Here is an 18,040-nt window from a genome sequence, read left to right as displayed (position 1 = left end):
ACATCACAGACCTGTGGATTTGTTAAAGGTGTGCTGGAAAATGCGGAATGGAGCGTAGGGAGCAGCAGAAGAGTGAAATGTATTATTTAAATCGGTGCATTGGAAAACACGGACCGGATTTCGTTTTAAAAACTGGATCTGGATCGGCATTTTCCCATGCCTTGCCGATACGCATTTTTTGGCAAATATCGGCGGCCGATCCGATCCAAATATTGGTTACTACGCTAGAAAAAGAGTTCCTCAGTGTTTGCTCTTTCAATAACAATGTCGCTACAGCTTAGTTAATATACAGGTAACAGAACGTAAATGAAGAATTGTTGACTGTTTTTTATGCATTTTAAGGTGATTCATAGGTAAAATTGGTTACTCCCATTACCTGGATTGCAAGCCACCAAGAACGAGTTGATTTTTAAATGTTAGAATGCAAAAAAATAAAAAATAAATGTTTCTTTTTGTTTCTCATAATGATTGCAAAATCAACCAAAAATTGCAGTTCCTCTTTAATACATAAAATACCTTCCATTGAATGACTAACTTACTCCTAAAAGGACACCTAGTACTTCCTACAGTTGAGTGCATAAACATCCCCGGCCACTATATGACCTATTTCTGTTTGGCTTTTGCAGAACCTAATTTATTTTTTTTTGAAGGAAGTCCACAGCTCACAAAGAAGGCCAGTCATACATGATCCATGTCACATGGTTCAGCTTATAAGGCCTGCTGACCGTTAAAACACAACAGGGCCGCTGGCGCTGACTGATCAGGCGACAAAAGCCACAGACAGGAGAACACGTGACATCAGAACCCCGACACGTATGAATCTCTTAGGTTAAAGTTGTCATCGAAACCTGCAAGAGGAAGGCCGAACAAACAGCTGATTCCCGACTCAATGAATAAGTCAGCGGAATGAACGAGCAACTTCCTGGATGGAAAACAGAAGTGTGGCATAAAGTATGAGTCAGCACAAACTGGACGTCCTGTCATGTTACTTGCGACAAAAAGACCAAGATTGCAATTAAAACGATGTTTGTCATGAAATGCATTTTTTGACTTTACAATTCTGACCTCTCGTTCTGTGCAGCAAAAAAACATGATTACAGCAAATGAGGAAGCATGACAGGTTTGAAGTTGAAATGCAACATCCTAAAATGTTCGGTTTAATGCCTGTACCAAAAATGTACAAAACTAATACCTCGGGATGTAACGAGATGACAATTTCATATCACGGCCATCGTGACAAAGATTATCATGGTTATTATCATTGATCATGTTGAATGTGCGCAAAAATACTTATGAAATCTTTCGACCAGGTTATTTCCTTTAAAAAACTAAAATAAACAGAGACACTGATCGAAAACCCACTATTTTGCATGTTTTGTGTTTCTTATGCTTCACTGGTTTTAATGACTTAGCTTTTATTGTTTTGAATATCGGTTTATACTGTAGCATTTAAGATTTTTGGATATAAAAAGTGCGCAACAAATAAAATATAGTATTGTTGCGCTTGTAATGCAAAAACAAGACAACTTGAAGTATCGTTTGTTGCAGCGTGTGTGCCGTTTAATCAATCAAAGACGATACTGAATAACTGCTTACATCAAAGAGACACAAATAGGTGATGACAACAAACCCCACCTTTGGGTAAATCTCCTGACGGTCACTTAAAGGGGCCGCACCGAATTACTCACTCTTAACTGCATATATGAATGCTAAACAATAATAACATTGTTATGTTATTGACCTACTGCCCTCGGTAATGGCACCATTCCCAAAATATGTGGGCTCTATTGATAACGTCACTAGCAACTTTAACGACGCGCTGCGCGAAACCATTGATAACATAGCGCCGCTAAAGTTAAAAAAGGCTCCAAAAAAGCGTACCCCGTGGTTTACAGAAGAAACTAGAGCTCAGAAATTATGTAGAAAGCTGGAACGCAAATGGCGCACGACTAAACTTGAGGTTCACCATCAAGCATGGAGTGATGGTTTAATAACTTATAAACACATGCTTACCTTAGCTAAAGCTAAATATTACTCAAATCTCATCCACCGTAATAAAAACAATCCTAAATTTTTGTTTAGTACGGTAGCATCGCTAACCCAACAAGGGACCCCTTCCAGTAGCTCCACCCACTCAGCTGATGACTTTATGCAATTCTTTAACAAGAACATTGAAGTCATTAGAAAGGAGATTAAAGACAATGCGTCCCAGCTACAACTGGGTTCTATTAACACAGATACGATTGTATATACGGCGGATACTGCCCTCCAAAATAGATTCTCTCATTTTGAGGAAATAACATTAGAGGAATTGTTACAACGTGTAAATGGAATGAAACAAACAACATGTTTACTTGACCCTCTTCCTGGGAAAATGATCAAGGAGCTCTTTGTATTATTAGGTCCATCAGTGTTAAATATTATAAACCTATCACTTTCCTCGGGCGCTGTTCCCCTACCATTCAAAAAAGCGGTTATTCATCCTCTCCTTAAAAGACCTAACTTCGATCCTGACCTCAAGGTAAACTACCGACCGGTGTCTCACCTTCACTTTATTTCAAAAATCCTCGAAAAAATTGTTGCGGAGCAGTTAAATGAACACTTAGCGTCTAACAATCTATGTGAAACCTTTCAATCCGGTTTCAGGGCAAATCACTCCACGGAGACAGCCCTCGCAAAAATGACTAATGATCTATTGCTAACGATGGATTCTGATGCGTCATCTATGTTGCTGCTCCTCGATCTTAGCGTTGCTTTCGATACCGTCGATCAAAATATTTTATTAGAACGTATCAAAACACGAATTGGTATGTCAGACTTAGCCCTGTCTTGGTTTAACTCTTATCTTACTGATAGGATGCAGTGCGTCTCCCATAACAATGTTACCTCGGACTACGTTAAGGTAACGTGTGGAGTTCCCCAGGGTTCGGTCCGTGGCCCTGCACTCTTCAGCATCTACATGCTGCTGCTAGGTGACATCAAACGCAAATACGGTGTTAGCTTTCACTGTTATGCTGATGACACCAAACTCTACATGCCCCTAAAGCTGACCAACACGCCGGATTGTAGTCAGTTGGAGGCGTGTCTTAATGAAATTAAACAATGGATGTCCGCTAACTTTTTGCAACTCAACGCCAAAAAAACGGAAATGCTGATTATCGGTCCTGCTAGACACCGACCTCTATTTAATAATACAACTCTAACATTTGACAACCAAACAATTAAACAAGGCGACACGGTAAAAAAAATCTGGGTATTATCTTTGACCCAACTCTCTCCTTTGAGTCACACATTAAAAGCGTTACTAAAACGGTCTTCTTTCATCTCCGTAATATCGCTAAAATTCGCTCTATTTTGTCCACTAAAGACGCTGAGATCATTATCCATGCGTTTGTTACGTCTCGCCTCGACTACTGTAACGTATTATTTTTGGGTCTCCCCATGTCTTGCATTAAAAGATTACAGTTGGTACAAAATGCGGCTGCTAGACTTTTGACAAGAACAAGAAAGTTTGATCATATTACGCCTGTACTGGCTCACCTGCACTGGCTTCCTGTGCACTTAAGATGTGACTTTAAGGTTTTACTACTTACGTATAAAATACTACACGGTCTAGCTCCATCCTATCTTGCCGATTGTATTGTACCATATGTCCCGGCAAGAAATCTGCGTTCAAAGGACTCCGGCTTATTAGTGATTCCCAAAGCCCAAAAAAAGTCTGCGGGCTATAGAGCGTTTTCATTTCGGGCGCCAGTACTCTGGAATGCCCTCCCGGTAACAGTTCGAGATGCCACCTCAGTAGAATCATTTAAGTCTCACCTTAAAACTCATTTGTATACATACTCTAGCCTTTAAATAGACTCCCTTTTTAGACCAGTTGATCTGCCGTTTGTTTTCTTTTTCTCCTATGTCCCACTCTCCCTTGTGGAGGGGATCCGGTCCGATCCGGTGGCCATGTACTGCTTGCCTGTGTATCGGCGCTGCTGATCCGCCTCCGCTTGGGATGGTTTCCTGCTGGCTCCGCTGTGAACGGGACTCTCGCTGCTGTCTTGGATCCGCTTTGGACTGGACTCTCGCGACTGTGTTGGATCCAATATGGATTTAACTTTCACAGTATCATGTTAGACCCACTCGACATCCATTGCTTTCGTCCTCTCCAAGGGTCTCATAGTCATCATTGTCACCGACGTCCCACTGGGTCATCATTGACACCGGCGTCCCAATGGGTGTGAGTTTTCCTTGCACTTATGTGGGCCTACCGAGGATGTGGTAGTGGTTTGTGTTGTGGTTTGTGCAGCCCTTTGAGACACAAGTGATTTAGGGCTATATAAGTAAACATTGATTGATTGATTGAGTGATGTGCACAATAGAACATCCATCCATCCAGCCATCATCTTCTTCCGCTTATCCGAGGTCGGGTCGCAGGGGAAACAGCCTAAGCAGGGAAGCCCAGACTTCCCTCTCCCCAGCCACTTCCTCCAGCTCTTCCCGGGGGACCCTGAGGCGTTCCCAGGCCAGCCAGGAGACATAGTCTTCCCTACGTGTCCTGGGTCTTCCCCGTGGCCTTCTACTGGTTGGACGTGCCCTATACACCTCCATAGGGAAGCGTTCGGGTGGCATCCTGACCAGATGCCCGAACCACCTCATCTGGCTCCTCTCCATGTGGAGGAGCAGCGGCTTTACTTTGAGCTCCTCCCGGATGGCAGAGCTTCTCACCCTATCTCTAAGGGAGAGCCCCGCCACCCGGCGGAAGAAACTAATTTCGGCCGCTTGTACCCGTGATCTTGTCCTTTTGGTCATAACCCACAGCTCATGACCATAGGTGAGGATGGGAACGTAGATCCACCGGTAAATTGAGAGCTTTGCCTTCCGGCTCAGCTCCTTCTTCACCAAAACCGATCTATACGGAGTCTGCATTACTGAAGACGCCGCACCGATCCGCCTGTCGATCTCACGATCCACTCTTCCCCCACTAGTGAACAAGACTCCTAGGTACTTGAACTCCTCCACTTGGGGCAGTGTCTCCTTCCCAACCCGGAAATGACAGCTAATAATGATGACAAAGTCAAGTAAACAGGTGTGGTAAATTATGTCCTGATAGCAACTACTACAGTGTTACTATTTACTATTTCTGGTGTGTGTTGTGGCATTCTACTCTAAAGCAAAAAGGCATAATGTAATTGGAAAATGCTGAAATGCTAATACTAATATTGTATACAAACACTAGGATTTGTCCTTCAATATAAATTTTAGCATTTTTATTCGCCAATTTCATTGTGAATTACATGATAAAGTCACACTACCACCATATTGAAATAATATTAAGAACAATATTTTTTGTTTTATATACTTGAAGGCTCAACCGCTGTTTTTTAGAATGTAAAATAGTTGACTACTGTATAGATGTTATTTATGAGTATATTTATAAGCACAGTATTGTTTGTTTTTATATACCGGGAGGCTATAGACCACTACTGTTCTTTTCATAAGGTACAATAGTTGACTAATGTTAATTATGACCACCACATTCATCAGCATATTGTTGTTGGTTTTGATATACTAGAAGGCAATAGGCACTATTATTTTTTAAATGTATAGTTACCTCTTGGCAGCAGATACTGCAATTTGAATATTGTGATAAAAAATGCTGAAGCACAGTTATATTGAATACTTGACACTACAGCTGGGCAATATGGCTAAGAAACTGAATCACAATATAAGTGTTTTACAACAGGTCAATGTCGATAATTACTGATATTTTCGTGACCTATTGAAAATAAGGAGGAGAAAAATATATTCAATGTAAATATTTTCATTAAAATGTAACCTTCTTCTGATTCCAATCTCCTCAACTATCAATGCTAAAAAGAAAAATAAATGTCAACACAACCATGGAATAGTCAATGTGAACAAAATTCTAAAATCACATTAAACACTTAACGATAACCTTTAAATCTTGAGGTGGAAAAATAAGCAATATGTGAGAAAATCTTAATAAAGAGTAACAAAATAGTGCAAAGTGTGAAAAGGTAAATAATATAAAAATAAAAACCTGCGAAGAACAATCATTTGCAGGTTTAGTGTCAAAAGGCATGCCTGTGCTCTAAAGGGTGAGCACGGCTAAGGTGGGTTCACATTGGTCTGACTATGGTTCGTTTGAAAAATAAAATCCAAAAAGCTGCCACACTGTCGAGGTGATTTTTTCTGTTTATCGACAATTTCTTCACTCTCTGCGGCACTAATTTTTGATTTTTCTTCTCACTCCATGCAAAGAATCTACTGCGAGACAACAAGATAGCACAACGAAACTTTATAGTTGATACCGTTAACTGATTGGCTGTTAGCGCATCACTCCCACTGATTAGTGATCATTTCCTGCATTGCCTTTGTTCATTCAACCAACCCTATCTTCGCAACTTCCGGTTTCTTTCGACAAAGAAGAAAAAAAAACATTGAACGTAGGGCTGGGCAATAATATATCGATATACTTGACATATCACGGCTTTGTCTCTGCGCGATATAGAAAATGACTACATCGTGATATCAGAGTATACGTTCTCACGCAGTTACTTTTACCTGCTGGCATTACACTACAGGCTCATCCCACTCCTTTTTGTGTCTCTCTTCTCACAGACAAGCGCACCTTCTTACATACGTCACATACGTATATGCCCTAGCTGAGCAGGGAGGTAGCAGCATGGGTAACGTTAGCTGTGATGCTAGCGGAGCCGTGCGAGTGGTAATACGAGAGAAAGAAGGTGCGAATCTGGTAACAAATGAAGGAATAAGTTATTCCCAAGAAAAACAGCAGGGGGTCCATCGTCCGGCGGTGGTTTGGCTTCAAGTGGGAATATGTCAAACAGACAACTGTAATTTGTCAAGTGTGGGTCAAAAGCATTGCTACAAAAAGTAGCATTACTGCTAATATGTAGCATCATTTGAAAAGTCACCTGCTAAAGAATGAAGAGTGATTACTGCGCATGTCAACATCTCCGTTCCGTACCACATGCCCACACCATCAAAATGCTGAGGCAAACATTTCCAGATCAACACCGTATGAAAAACATAGTCAACAACAAAAGGAGATAATGTCTGCAGTAAATTACCACATAGCGAAGGACGAACACTATTTAATTTCCTATTATGAAGCTCATTTTTGTTTGACACTTATTTAAATATCTTGTGTGACATCATGCACAAAAGTGCACTTTATTTGTTTTAAACAATTGTAGTGGCATTCTGTACAACAAGTTCACTTTAATTTAGTGTTGTTTTGATATGTCATCTTAGTGACATCATGCACAAAAGTGCACTAGTAGCTTGTTTTAAAATGTCTCTGACAATCTTGCACTTTCTGTTTTGGAAATTACATGAGTGTTTGTGCCACTGCTTAATAGCTGTGTAATAAATACAGTTTTGGTCAATTGACTTAGTTGTGATTTCCTTCTCTGCATGAAAGTTTAAAATTGGCATATATTAATGCAGTATGAAAAAGAATGTTTTAATGTAGACACATACAATCATCATACTGCTGTGATTATATGCATAAAGTGTTAATTCAGGGCTAAGGCAAAATATCGAGATACATATCGTGCATCGCGATATGGCCTAAAAATATTGAGATATCAAAAAAGCCCATATCACCCAGCTCTAATTGAACGTTTCACCGAACTGATTTTTTACTGATATCTTTTATGTGTCTATCGCGATATATATTTATATTGTTTTATCGGCCAGCCATACTTGCCGCTTTGAAACAATTTTCAATAAAGCAGTGAATTTTAAAGTACATGACATTAAGTTTCTTTAATCATGGTATCAAATAAGTATCAAGAATCGTGGAAACGTGTTGATGTTGGTATCGACTACTCAATCGGCTACTAAGATAAGTACAGTGGGTCTAAAAAAAGAGCATTATTATCTTTGTAAAGGCTACTGATGTACTCGTATTTAAATAAGTCACTTCAGGTCCCAAGAAATCTGAATTGATGACCTCTGACCTCATCTGCTGTCAAATAGGAATCCCTTTCAGAATTAGCTGAGTGACAGCGTTTTAATAAAGCTGGCAAGCGAGATGCTCCGCCATGACAGGCCTTGCGTGCCAGAAAAGAGGAAAAAGAATCCAAACACTTAAGATTTCATGCAGACAAACGGAATGAGGCAAGCGTCGACTCATATCTTTGATCAGGAGAGCGTGTCGACAGTCACAGCCGATGAACGTCGGACAAAAGAAAAATTGGGCGCCTGCTATGCCTTGACACACACCTTCACTCAAGCCCAGTAAATCCGCGGAAATATCTGGCGCTTCGGGTTCGTGAGCGTCTGCCGAACAGGGGCAGCAACGGCGACGGGACAAGCCCGCCTGTCAATCAAAAGTAAGAAGCTGTCTACTAGCGGCTATCAGCGTCATCCATCTCGTCTGGCAGCAACGCAGCCAGAAGGCAAACACACGCTTGCGGCTTCGAACACTCCAATTACAGCAGCAAATTGCTAATTAAAAAAAGTGAAAAGAAAACTACCACTATTTCTAAAATATTATTTTTACCTTCAGGCTACTAATGTTGTTTTTTATCCCAAAAAAAACAAACAAACCAAAGCACAGTCTTTACTGTTTGCCATTATAAACTTACAGTTTTTAGGTACAAGACAATATAAACAATCCAATACCAGAACTTGGGATGGAAAAGTAAAGAGTATTTAAAGGCCTACTGAAACCCACTACTACCGACCACACAGTCTGATAGTTTATATATCAATGATGAAATATTAACATTGCAACACATGCCAATACGGCCTTTTTAGTTTACTATATTGCAATTTTAAATTTCCCGCAAAGTATCCTGTTGAAAACGTCGCGGAATGATGACGCTTATGACGACGCGTGCGCGTGACGTCACCGGTGGTAGCGGACATGTTGTTCCAGCACCGATCACGGCTAAAAGTAGTCTGTTTTTATCGCATTATTACACAGTATTGTGGACATCTGTGTTGCTGAATCTTTTGCAATTTGTTCAATTAATAATAGAGACTACAAAGAAGAAAGATGTTGGGGGAAAGCGGTGTATTGCAGCCGGCTGTAGCAACACAAACACAGCCAGTGTTTCTTTGTTTACATTCCCTAAAGATGACGGTGAAGCTTTAATATGGAACAGAGCGGTCAAGCGAACATGGTTCCCTACCACATGTCAACTGGCAGGTTTGGGTGAGAAAATTGTGGTAATAAGTTGTCTCTCACCGTAGACATAAAAGGAACTTGTGTCATTCCTCCTGCAGCTGTCAAAGAGGCAGCTGTGACTTTCTTTTCCAGAATTATCCTAGTAAATGTGTCTAATAACATCTGAATCGCTCCCACTGCCCTCGTCTTTTTTCCCCCTTCTAGTCCTTCACTCTCAATATCCTCATTCATGAATTTTTCATCCTCGCTCAAATTAATGGGGAAATTGTCGCTTTCTCGGTCCGAATCGCTCTAGCTGCTGGTGGCCAGGATTGTAAACAATGTGCGGATGTGAAGAGCTCTAACAACAGTGACGTCACGTGCACATCGTCTGCTACTTCTGGTACAGGCAAGGCTTTTTTATTTGCAACCAAAAGTTGCGAACTTTATCGTCGATGTTTACCAAAAATATGGCAATATTGCAAAATGATCAAGTATGGCACATAGAATGGACCGGCTATCCCCGTTTAAAAAAGAAAATCTCATTTCAGTAGGCCTTTAATGACAACCGTGGTAAAATTGCAGGCAGTTACTTTTACCGTTTTGAATTATAATGATTGAAAGACCGTGATTGATAACTGCAATTTCATAAACTCATGGACTGATTAGTGCCAGCTCGCTAGCTTAAATGGTAACATGAAAACAAGCGACATTAACATATTTCCCTATTCAAAAACAACATACCTTCACAGTAACTTATAACATGTTACTGTCTGACCAACTAAGATATTGAATTGTGCACATTATTCTCTCTCTTTGTGTCTCTCAGATTGATCAAATAAAAGACACACATAATACGGACAGACAACTTCAAACACACACACACGCGGAACTGATTACACACACACAGATTATACAGACACACATATTAATACGCACACATGTGACGTGAATTGCACATAAACAGATTGATATACACGCTTGTAGGTAATTTTGCAAAAATAACATTTCCATAAACATAACTGTGATATCAAAATGACCATCCCTAAAACTGTAGAAGGTCACTAGTGAAAATACTGCCTTTAAAAGTCATAAAAACATGCACACTCACACACACATCCCAATTAATTTAAGTATCGTTGAAATGTGGATCAATTTCGGTAGGTCAATGTAAAAAGTCAAATTATTATATCCTATAAAAACACAGACTGGAATATTCCAATATGGTGTTTCTTTCTAACACATTTTTTTTTTCAGAAAAATCCCATATTTTATACGATATTGTAAACAACTGGTTCATACTTTAATCAGCAAAGCAACTGTAAAAAAAAAAACTTCCTGTGCCTTATATTGGTATGTAAATATATTTACGTATATATATATCCTTTATTTTTGTCATATATAAATCATTATATGAACCCAGTTCATTTTTGTTATTATATTATCATGATCAAATTGCAATTATATTTTGTAACAAAGTTATTAATGTGTAAATATATACTGTACTTGTAAACACTTAATAATGTGCCCTTTAACTGAGTGCACATAAAACAAATACAACTAATCACATTTAAAATAAATATTTTTAAATCATTAATTTGACTCTTTAAGTTGTTTTAAAAGACAAAACCAACAACAACAAAAACAAGAACTCCTCAAGAGAAACTGAAAAAAGGAGATTTGAAGAATACATTTTCTTGAGCGCATGGTTTAATATTAGAGGTCTTTGCAGGGCAATACATTTAATTTAAGCGAAGAAACGTGACACAACGTTTGGCATTAGTGAATATTACATTCGTGTGTTCAAAATGTAGTACATTAAATAATACACTACACGTACATTATTAAATAAAACGCGTGTTAACTAATAAAGCTTGACACACTGCCTGCTATGTGAGAGAGTCTAAATAAATCCTATATGTATCAACAAGGATTGTGATAGGTCAGCCTCAATGTTGCCAGATGTGTAATGTTGGGGTAAAAAGAAACTTTCACCACAAAAACAACTCGTACTGTCCAAAAAATTACAAAATAACAAAAGCGTGAAAGTGAGTTGACTGGAATGTTGTGGATGTGCGTACAAAAGACAACAAAAGTGTGTCATTCACAACACGATATACAGCACTACTGTAGATGTACTATAGTAATGAAAAGTTACTGTGACAGGACGAAAAACATGGTGAAAATCAAGAGAATGTTAGCATTACAATACCTGAAGTGTCACCGTATCCCGTCTCAGACATGTTTGTATTTGTTGTTTTTTCTTAAATAAAATCCTTAAATAGGTCAGTCGGGCGGCTAAAAGTCAAGAGTTGTTTGTTTTATGACTTTTAGTGTGGCAACACTTCCAGGATGGGCTGCTCGGCTGTTGTTAAAACTTGTTTCCGGTCTGATCACGTGACTGACAGCATGTGACCGGAAAAAGGCGAGAGAAAGTTCAGGCAAAAGCGCGAAAAGGCAAATGCTTATATATATATATATATATATATATATATATATATATATATATATATATATATATATATAAGCGTATATATATATATATATATAAGCGTATATATATATATATAAGCGTATATATATATATATATATATATATATATATATATATATATATATATATATATGTATATATATATATATATATATATACATATATATATATATATATTCAGTGCTGGCCAAAAGAATGAGCTCCTCCATGACCCGGAATGGAGATATTAACACCTCTATCCAGAAGGGCGGTATCGAAGGGTTCTCCGGGTGCCTGGAGCATACAGGGCTCCTCAGCCAACTTATCCAAGAAGCAAAGGAGAAGAAAGGCAACCTAACAGTAGTCTGGCTTGATTTTGCTAATGCATATGGGTCAATTCCCCATAACGTGATCCAAGTGGCTATGGACCATTACCACATCCCACATCACATCCAGGGGATGATCACCAGCTACCTGGGAGACATCAAGCTACGATTCCAAGCAGCCATGTTCACAACTAAATGGCAGCCAGTGGAGCCTTGTTTGTCATGGGAATGAACCTGATCATCTCTGCAGCGATCATAAAGTCAAGAGGACCAAAGACTGCAGCAGGAAGTCAACAACCAGCAATCAGGGCATTCATGGATGATCTTACCGTGATAACACCAACTCACGTGCAGGCGAGATGGGTCCTGGCGGAACTGGATCGTATGGCTACTTGGGCAAAGATGATCTTCAAGCCCAAGAAATCAAGGTGTCTGGTGATCCAAAAGGGAAAAACAACGGGAAAGTTCAAGTTGCTTGTTCAGGGGGAAGCAATCCCAAACATCCAAGGGAACCCTATTAAATGCCTTGGAAAGTGGTATGATGATTCCATGACGGATAAAAACAGCATCTCCAGCACCGAAAATCAGGTTGAAGAATGGTTGAAAAGGATTGACAAGTCTGGTCTGCCTGGGAAATACAAGTGCTGGATCTACCAGCATGGCTTACTCCAAAGACTTATGTGGCTTCTCACCGTGTACGAAGTGGCGATAACAACAGTTGAAGGGTTGGAGAGGAAGTTCAATAAGCACCTTCGGAAATGGTTGGGGATACCCCCGAGCTTTACATCTACGGGGCTCTACATAAGGTCGGGCCAGCTCCAGCTCCCCCTGTCTTCAGTTCTGGAGGAGTTTAAAGTCGCAAAATGCAGACTTTCCCTGACGTATAGGGACTCACAAGATCGGCTGATCAGGGAAGCTGGAATAAGAACAAGATCTGGCAGGAAGTGGGCCGCTAGCACTGCTATTGCCCAGGCAGAATCATCTCTCAGGACCAAAGATACCATCGGAAGCCTCTGCACTGGAAGACAGGGTCTAGGAACATCACATTTCCAGCAGTGGTCCAAGTACACTCCCAGGGAAAGGAGGACCTTGATTCAGAATGAAGTCCGAAACCTTGAGGAAGAAGGAAGGAGAGCTAAAGCCATCGAGCTCGCAACCCAAGGTGCCTGGACAAGGTGGAACCTTCCCAAGAGGAACGTGACGTGGAGTGAACTGTGGAGGCTGGAGCCGTTTCGTATCTCATTCCTGCTTCGAGCAGTATATGACACCCTGCCGACCCCAGTCAACTTGCATAGGTGGGGAATGAGGGAGGACCCGCTGTGCAGGTTGTGTGGCGGTAAAGGAACTATGGCGCACATTCTGTCTGGGTGCAAAACAGCATTGACCCAGGGAAGATACAGGTGGCGCCATGACAAGGTGTTGGCAATGCTCGCAGACATCTTGGAGCAAGAGAGGAGAAAGAAACACCCAGCCAAAACAAAACCATTGCTGAGCACCATCACCTTCGTGAAAGAGGGTCATAGACCAGTTTTCCAAGGCCAAGCCAACCAAAACCTCTTGCAGTTGGCCCAGGGATGGGAGATGGAGGTCGACCTGGGGCGGAAGCACCTCTTCCCAGAGGCAGTACTGTCCACCACTCTGAGACCAGACATAGTCTTGTGGTCCCCAGAGGGAAAGAAAATCATCCTGGTGGAACTTACTGTCCCGTGGGAGGAGGGATGTGAGGAAGCGGCAGAGAGGAAGAAAACAAAGTACCAACAACTTGTCCAGGACTGCCGGGACAAGGGGTGGACAGCATGGCTGATGACAGTGGAAGTTGGTTGTCGAGGATTCCCTGCGCAATCTGTGTGGAATCTGATGACAAAGGTTGGATTGAGAGGTCACTTGAGAAAAACAGCCGTTCGTAGGCTGGGAGAAGCGGCGGAGAGAGCCTCCTGTTGGCTCTGGCATAAAAGAGAGGACAATAGCTGGAAGCCTGGATGAGAGGAGCAGTGATCTGGCCAATCACTGCTGACCCACCAACCGGAGAGTGTTGTGGTTAAGGGTCGAAACACTCTGTGAACGTTGAACTCACTTGTGACGGTGGCAGAGAAGAGGACTGTGGACAAACTAGTGAGCATCCTGAACGATGCCAGTCACCCTCTGCATAGTGTTATCAGTAGCCAGAGGAGCCTGTTCAGTATTAGACTGCTTTATCCCAAGTGCAGGACTAATAGACTAAAAAACTCCTTTGTCCCACACGCTATTAGACTGTACAACTCCTCTCTGGGGAGGGGGATGGGGGGTACTAGGAGGACAGAGGATGCAAAACAATAACAGTGCAATACGTTTTTCATAACATGGTCACTACTGCCTAGTTTCTCTTGTTATATTCTCATTTTACTGTTATATTTTTATTCCCATTGTTCCTTTTTATTTTTATTCTTATTGTAATATTTTTCTATTTTTTTCCCATTTATACCCCCATTATTTACTTTTTACTTTTTAAATTGATCTCAACTCTGTACAATACTGCTGGAATTTTAATTTTCCTGAAGGAACTCCCCTGAAGGAATCAATAAAGTACTATCTATCTATCTATCCATCTATCTACATATATATATATATATATACATATATATATATATATACATATATATATGTTTATATATATACATATATACATATATATACACACACATATATATATACATATATATACATATATATACATATATATATATACATACATAGAAATATATATACATATATATATACAAATATATATATATATATATATATATATATATATATATATATATATATATATATATATATATATATATATATATATTTAAAAGTTCTACCCCCTGCGACCCCAAAAGAGACAATTGGCAGAAAATGCATGGATAGCTGTGTGTGTGTATATATATATATATATACACATATATATATATATGTATATATATATATGTGTATATATATATATATATACACACATATATATATATATGTATATATATATATATATATATATATATATATATATATATATATATATATATACATTTATAAATATGTATATATATATATATATATATATATATATATTTTAAAATTATTTATTTTATTTTATTTTTTTCAGTTCTCTTCTGTCTTTATTTTAACAAATGTGTTTACTTTTGTTGTATTGTTTGAATAAATATATACTGTACACTGTTTGAAAACTCGGGAAACTTGTTTTTGGTCGCAGTTTGGACAGTATTTTTGGCAATAACTAATGTCATAAAATGAAATAATTGTATTATATTGTTGTATTCATACATGTATTGTTAAATGGTTAACACATATAATAGGTGTCTTAACGGGCGCCACCTAGTGTGGCTGCGCGATAGTACAGAATTGAGCACGGTCATTCTGCTTCGTCATTATTCTGCCGATATTGCAGTACTTACTGTTAAATTAATATCAGTATAACACGTGTAAAGAAAATATTTAATACATTTGTTAAACCAATATCTGTATAGCACGTGTAAAGAAAATATGTAATACATTTCTTCTCATGGCTCCTTTTAAACACGAGTTCCTGTTAGTGGTTGTCTAATTAGTGGCTTTCTTTGACCACTAGAGGGGACTGTAACAAAGGGACTAATACAGTATATAAGGTCAAACCTCAAACGTTTTCCCTTTATTTGTAGGGGTGTCCAAACTTTTTACACTGAGGACCACACACCGAAAAAATCTTAGCATGCAGGGGGCGGTTTGATATTTTTCATTTTCAAAAGCAATACAACACATGTATATTTTTACCTTCAGGGCTCCCCTCAAGTTTGGTTCACGGGACCTAAAAGGGTCTTAGTTATAAATATGTTAAAAATAACTCACAAATCTTTAATTCAATGCTCAAATCTCTGGATCAATTTCAGTTGTATTTGTCAATAGAAAGTATATATATATATATATATATATATATATATATATATATATATATATATTTTTTTTTTTTTTTTTTTTGGGGTGGGGGGCTTTTTGTTTAATGTGGGAAAAACACAAAATTTACAATATTTTCAGCCCAAAATTTAAAAGTGGAATATTTGATGCGAAGTAATTGGAGCTTGCAATAGGTCAATAATTCACAACATCATTGATTTACATTTTTATTTAGAGCAACGACAGTTAAAAAAACAAACAAAAAAAAACACTACATTTTTTAAAGATCCAAAAGGCAAAATGGTAAAAAATAAGTATTTTTTAATATATTAATAAAAACTTTTTTTAATCAACTCAATCTCTATATCAACTTCAGTCAATTATAAGTTTTGATTTTTTTAAATGTTTTTTTTCGTATTTCTTTTATGCAACCCCCCACCCCCCCCAAACTTTTTTTTTTAAAAGAAAACTTTTTTTTTTTTTTTATGTGGCAAATACACAAATAACGCAATTTTTTACCTAAAAAGTATTTCAAGGTGGAATATTTCATGTGAGGTAATTGGAGTCCTAAATGGGTCATAACAACATTGATTCATTATTATTTTCAAGCAATGGCAGTTTTAAAAAAAATTCCACTAAAATTTTTGAAAATTCAAAAGGTAAAATAGTTGAAAATTAGTATGTTTTTACTTTTTATTTTTACTTTTATCACTTAAATATCTACATCAACTTTAGATCTTTACGTCGATTATAAGTTTAATGTTTTTAAATGTTTTTTTTCCATGTTTGTTTTATACCCCTACACCCCTTTCTTTTCTTTTTCTTTTTTTTTTTAAAGAAAACATTGTTCTTTTATATGGTAAACACAGAAATTACGCAATATTTTACCTAAAAAATATTTCAAGGTAATTGGAGTCCTAAATGGGTCAATAATTCATAACAATATTGATTCATTATTGTTTTCACGGAATGACAGTTATAAAAAAATCCCACTAAAATGTTTGAAGATTCAAAAGGTAAAATAGTTGAAAATTAGTATGTTTTTACCTTTTATTTTTACTTTTATCACTTAAATATCTACATCAACTTGAGATCTATTTGTCGATTATAAGTTTTTATTTTTTTAAATGTTTTTTTTCCATGTTTGTTTTATACCCCTACACCCCTTTTTTTTTTCTTTTGCTTTTTTTTTTTTTAAGAAAACATTGTTATTTTATATGGCAAACACAGAAATTACGCAATAGTTTACCTAAAAAATATTTCAAGGTAATTGGAGTCCTAAATGGGTCAGTAATTCATAACAACATTGATTCAGTATTGTTTTCACGGAATGACAGTTTTAAAAAAATCCCAGTAAAATTTTGTAGATGAGGGAAAATAGTTGAAAATTAATATTTAAAAAATATTTATTTTATTTTATTTGTTTTACTTTTATCACCTAAATATCCAGATGAACTTCAGATCTATTTGTTGATGATAGGTTTTCATTTTTAAAATATATGTTTTTCATGTTTGTTTATGCCCCCGCACCCCTCCATTTTTAAAAAAGAAAACATTGTTCTTTTATATAGCAAACACACAAATTACACAATATTTTCCCTAAAACATATTTCAAAGTTGAACATTTGATGTGAGGTAATTGAAGCCTTAAATTGGTAAATAACTGACAACAACATTGATTTTGATTCATTATTATTTTTTAAGCGAAGAAAAGAACAGCCTGCATGGCTGCTTTGTGTTAGTAGTGACAACATTGCAACTTTCTCTTGTAACATTTTACTGGTTTTCTCTTTTATTCCACTTTTTTTATGTTTTGTAAAACATTTTTATAGTATTTGTAGAATGTGCTGCGAGCCATTAAAAAATTAGTTCCAGGATGCAAATGCTTCTCGTGCCTTACTTTGGACAATCCTGCTTTATGTGGTTTAATATTTTCTTTACATTAACATAAACAATACTTAAAAATATTTTTTAAATAATGGGGTATTTGTTCTCTTAAACCCTATACAAAGTGTATACTGTAGTGTCCTACACTACTGTAGTAGCATATTGATTTTAGGACAGACAGCAAATCTTTGCCGAACAGACAGCAAATCTTTGCCGAGCAAAACTAACAAATCCATCATGGACTTTCGCTTCATGTGTGACCTTTGTGTGGGAACTGTCAATGTTTTGCTC

At 37.8% G+C, this 18,040-nt stretch overlaps 1 protein-coding gene across 1 annotated transcript in view; it reads right to left on the bottom strand.

Annotated features, from left to right (window-relative positions):
- Positions 1-11,558, bottom strand: part of mcoln1a (mucolipin TRP cation channel 1a) — a 41,608-nt gene extending 30,050 nt beyond the window's left edge. Inside the window, exon 1 of the mRNA XM_061911582.1 lies at positions 11,367-11,558. Coding sequence (XP_061767566.1) covers positions 11,367-11,397 — 31 coding nt within the window. The 5' untranslated portion in view covers positions 11,398-11,558. The remainder of the gene's footprint in view (positions 1-11,366) is intronic.
- Positions 11,559-18,040: the final 6,482 nt, after the last annotated feature.

The sequence above is a fragment of the Nerophis ophidion genome, linkage group LG01 (assembly GCF_033978795.1).
Source record: "Nerophis ophidion isolate RoL-2023_Sa linkage group LG01, RoL_Noph_v1.0, whole genome shotgun sequence".
In the NCBI taxonomy this organism is placed as follows: domain Eukaryota; kingdom Metazoa; phylum Chordata; class Actinopteri; order Syngnathiformes; family Syngnathidae; genus Nerophis; species Nerophis ophidion.
Note: the sequence above shows the minus strand (reverse complement) of the source record. Positions and strands in the feature narration are given on the sequence as shown.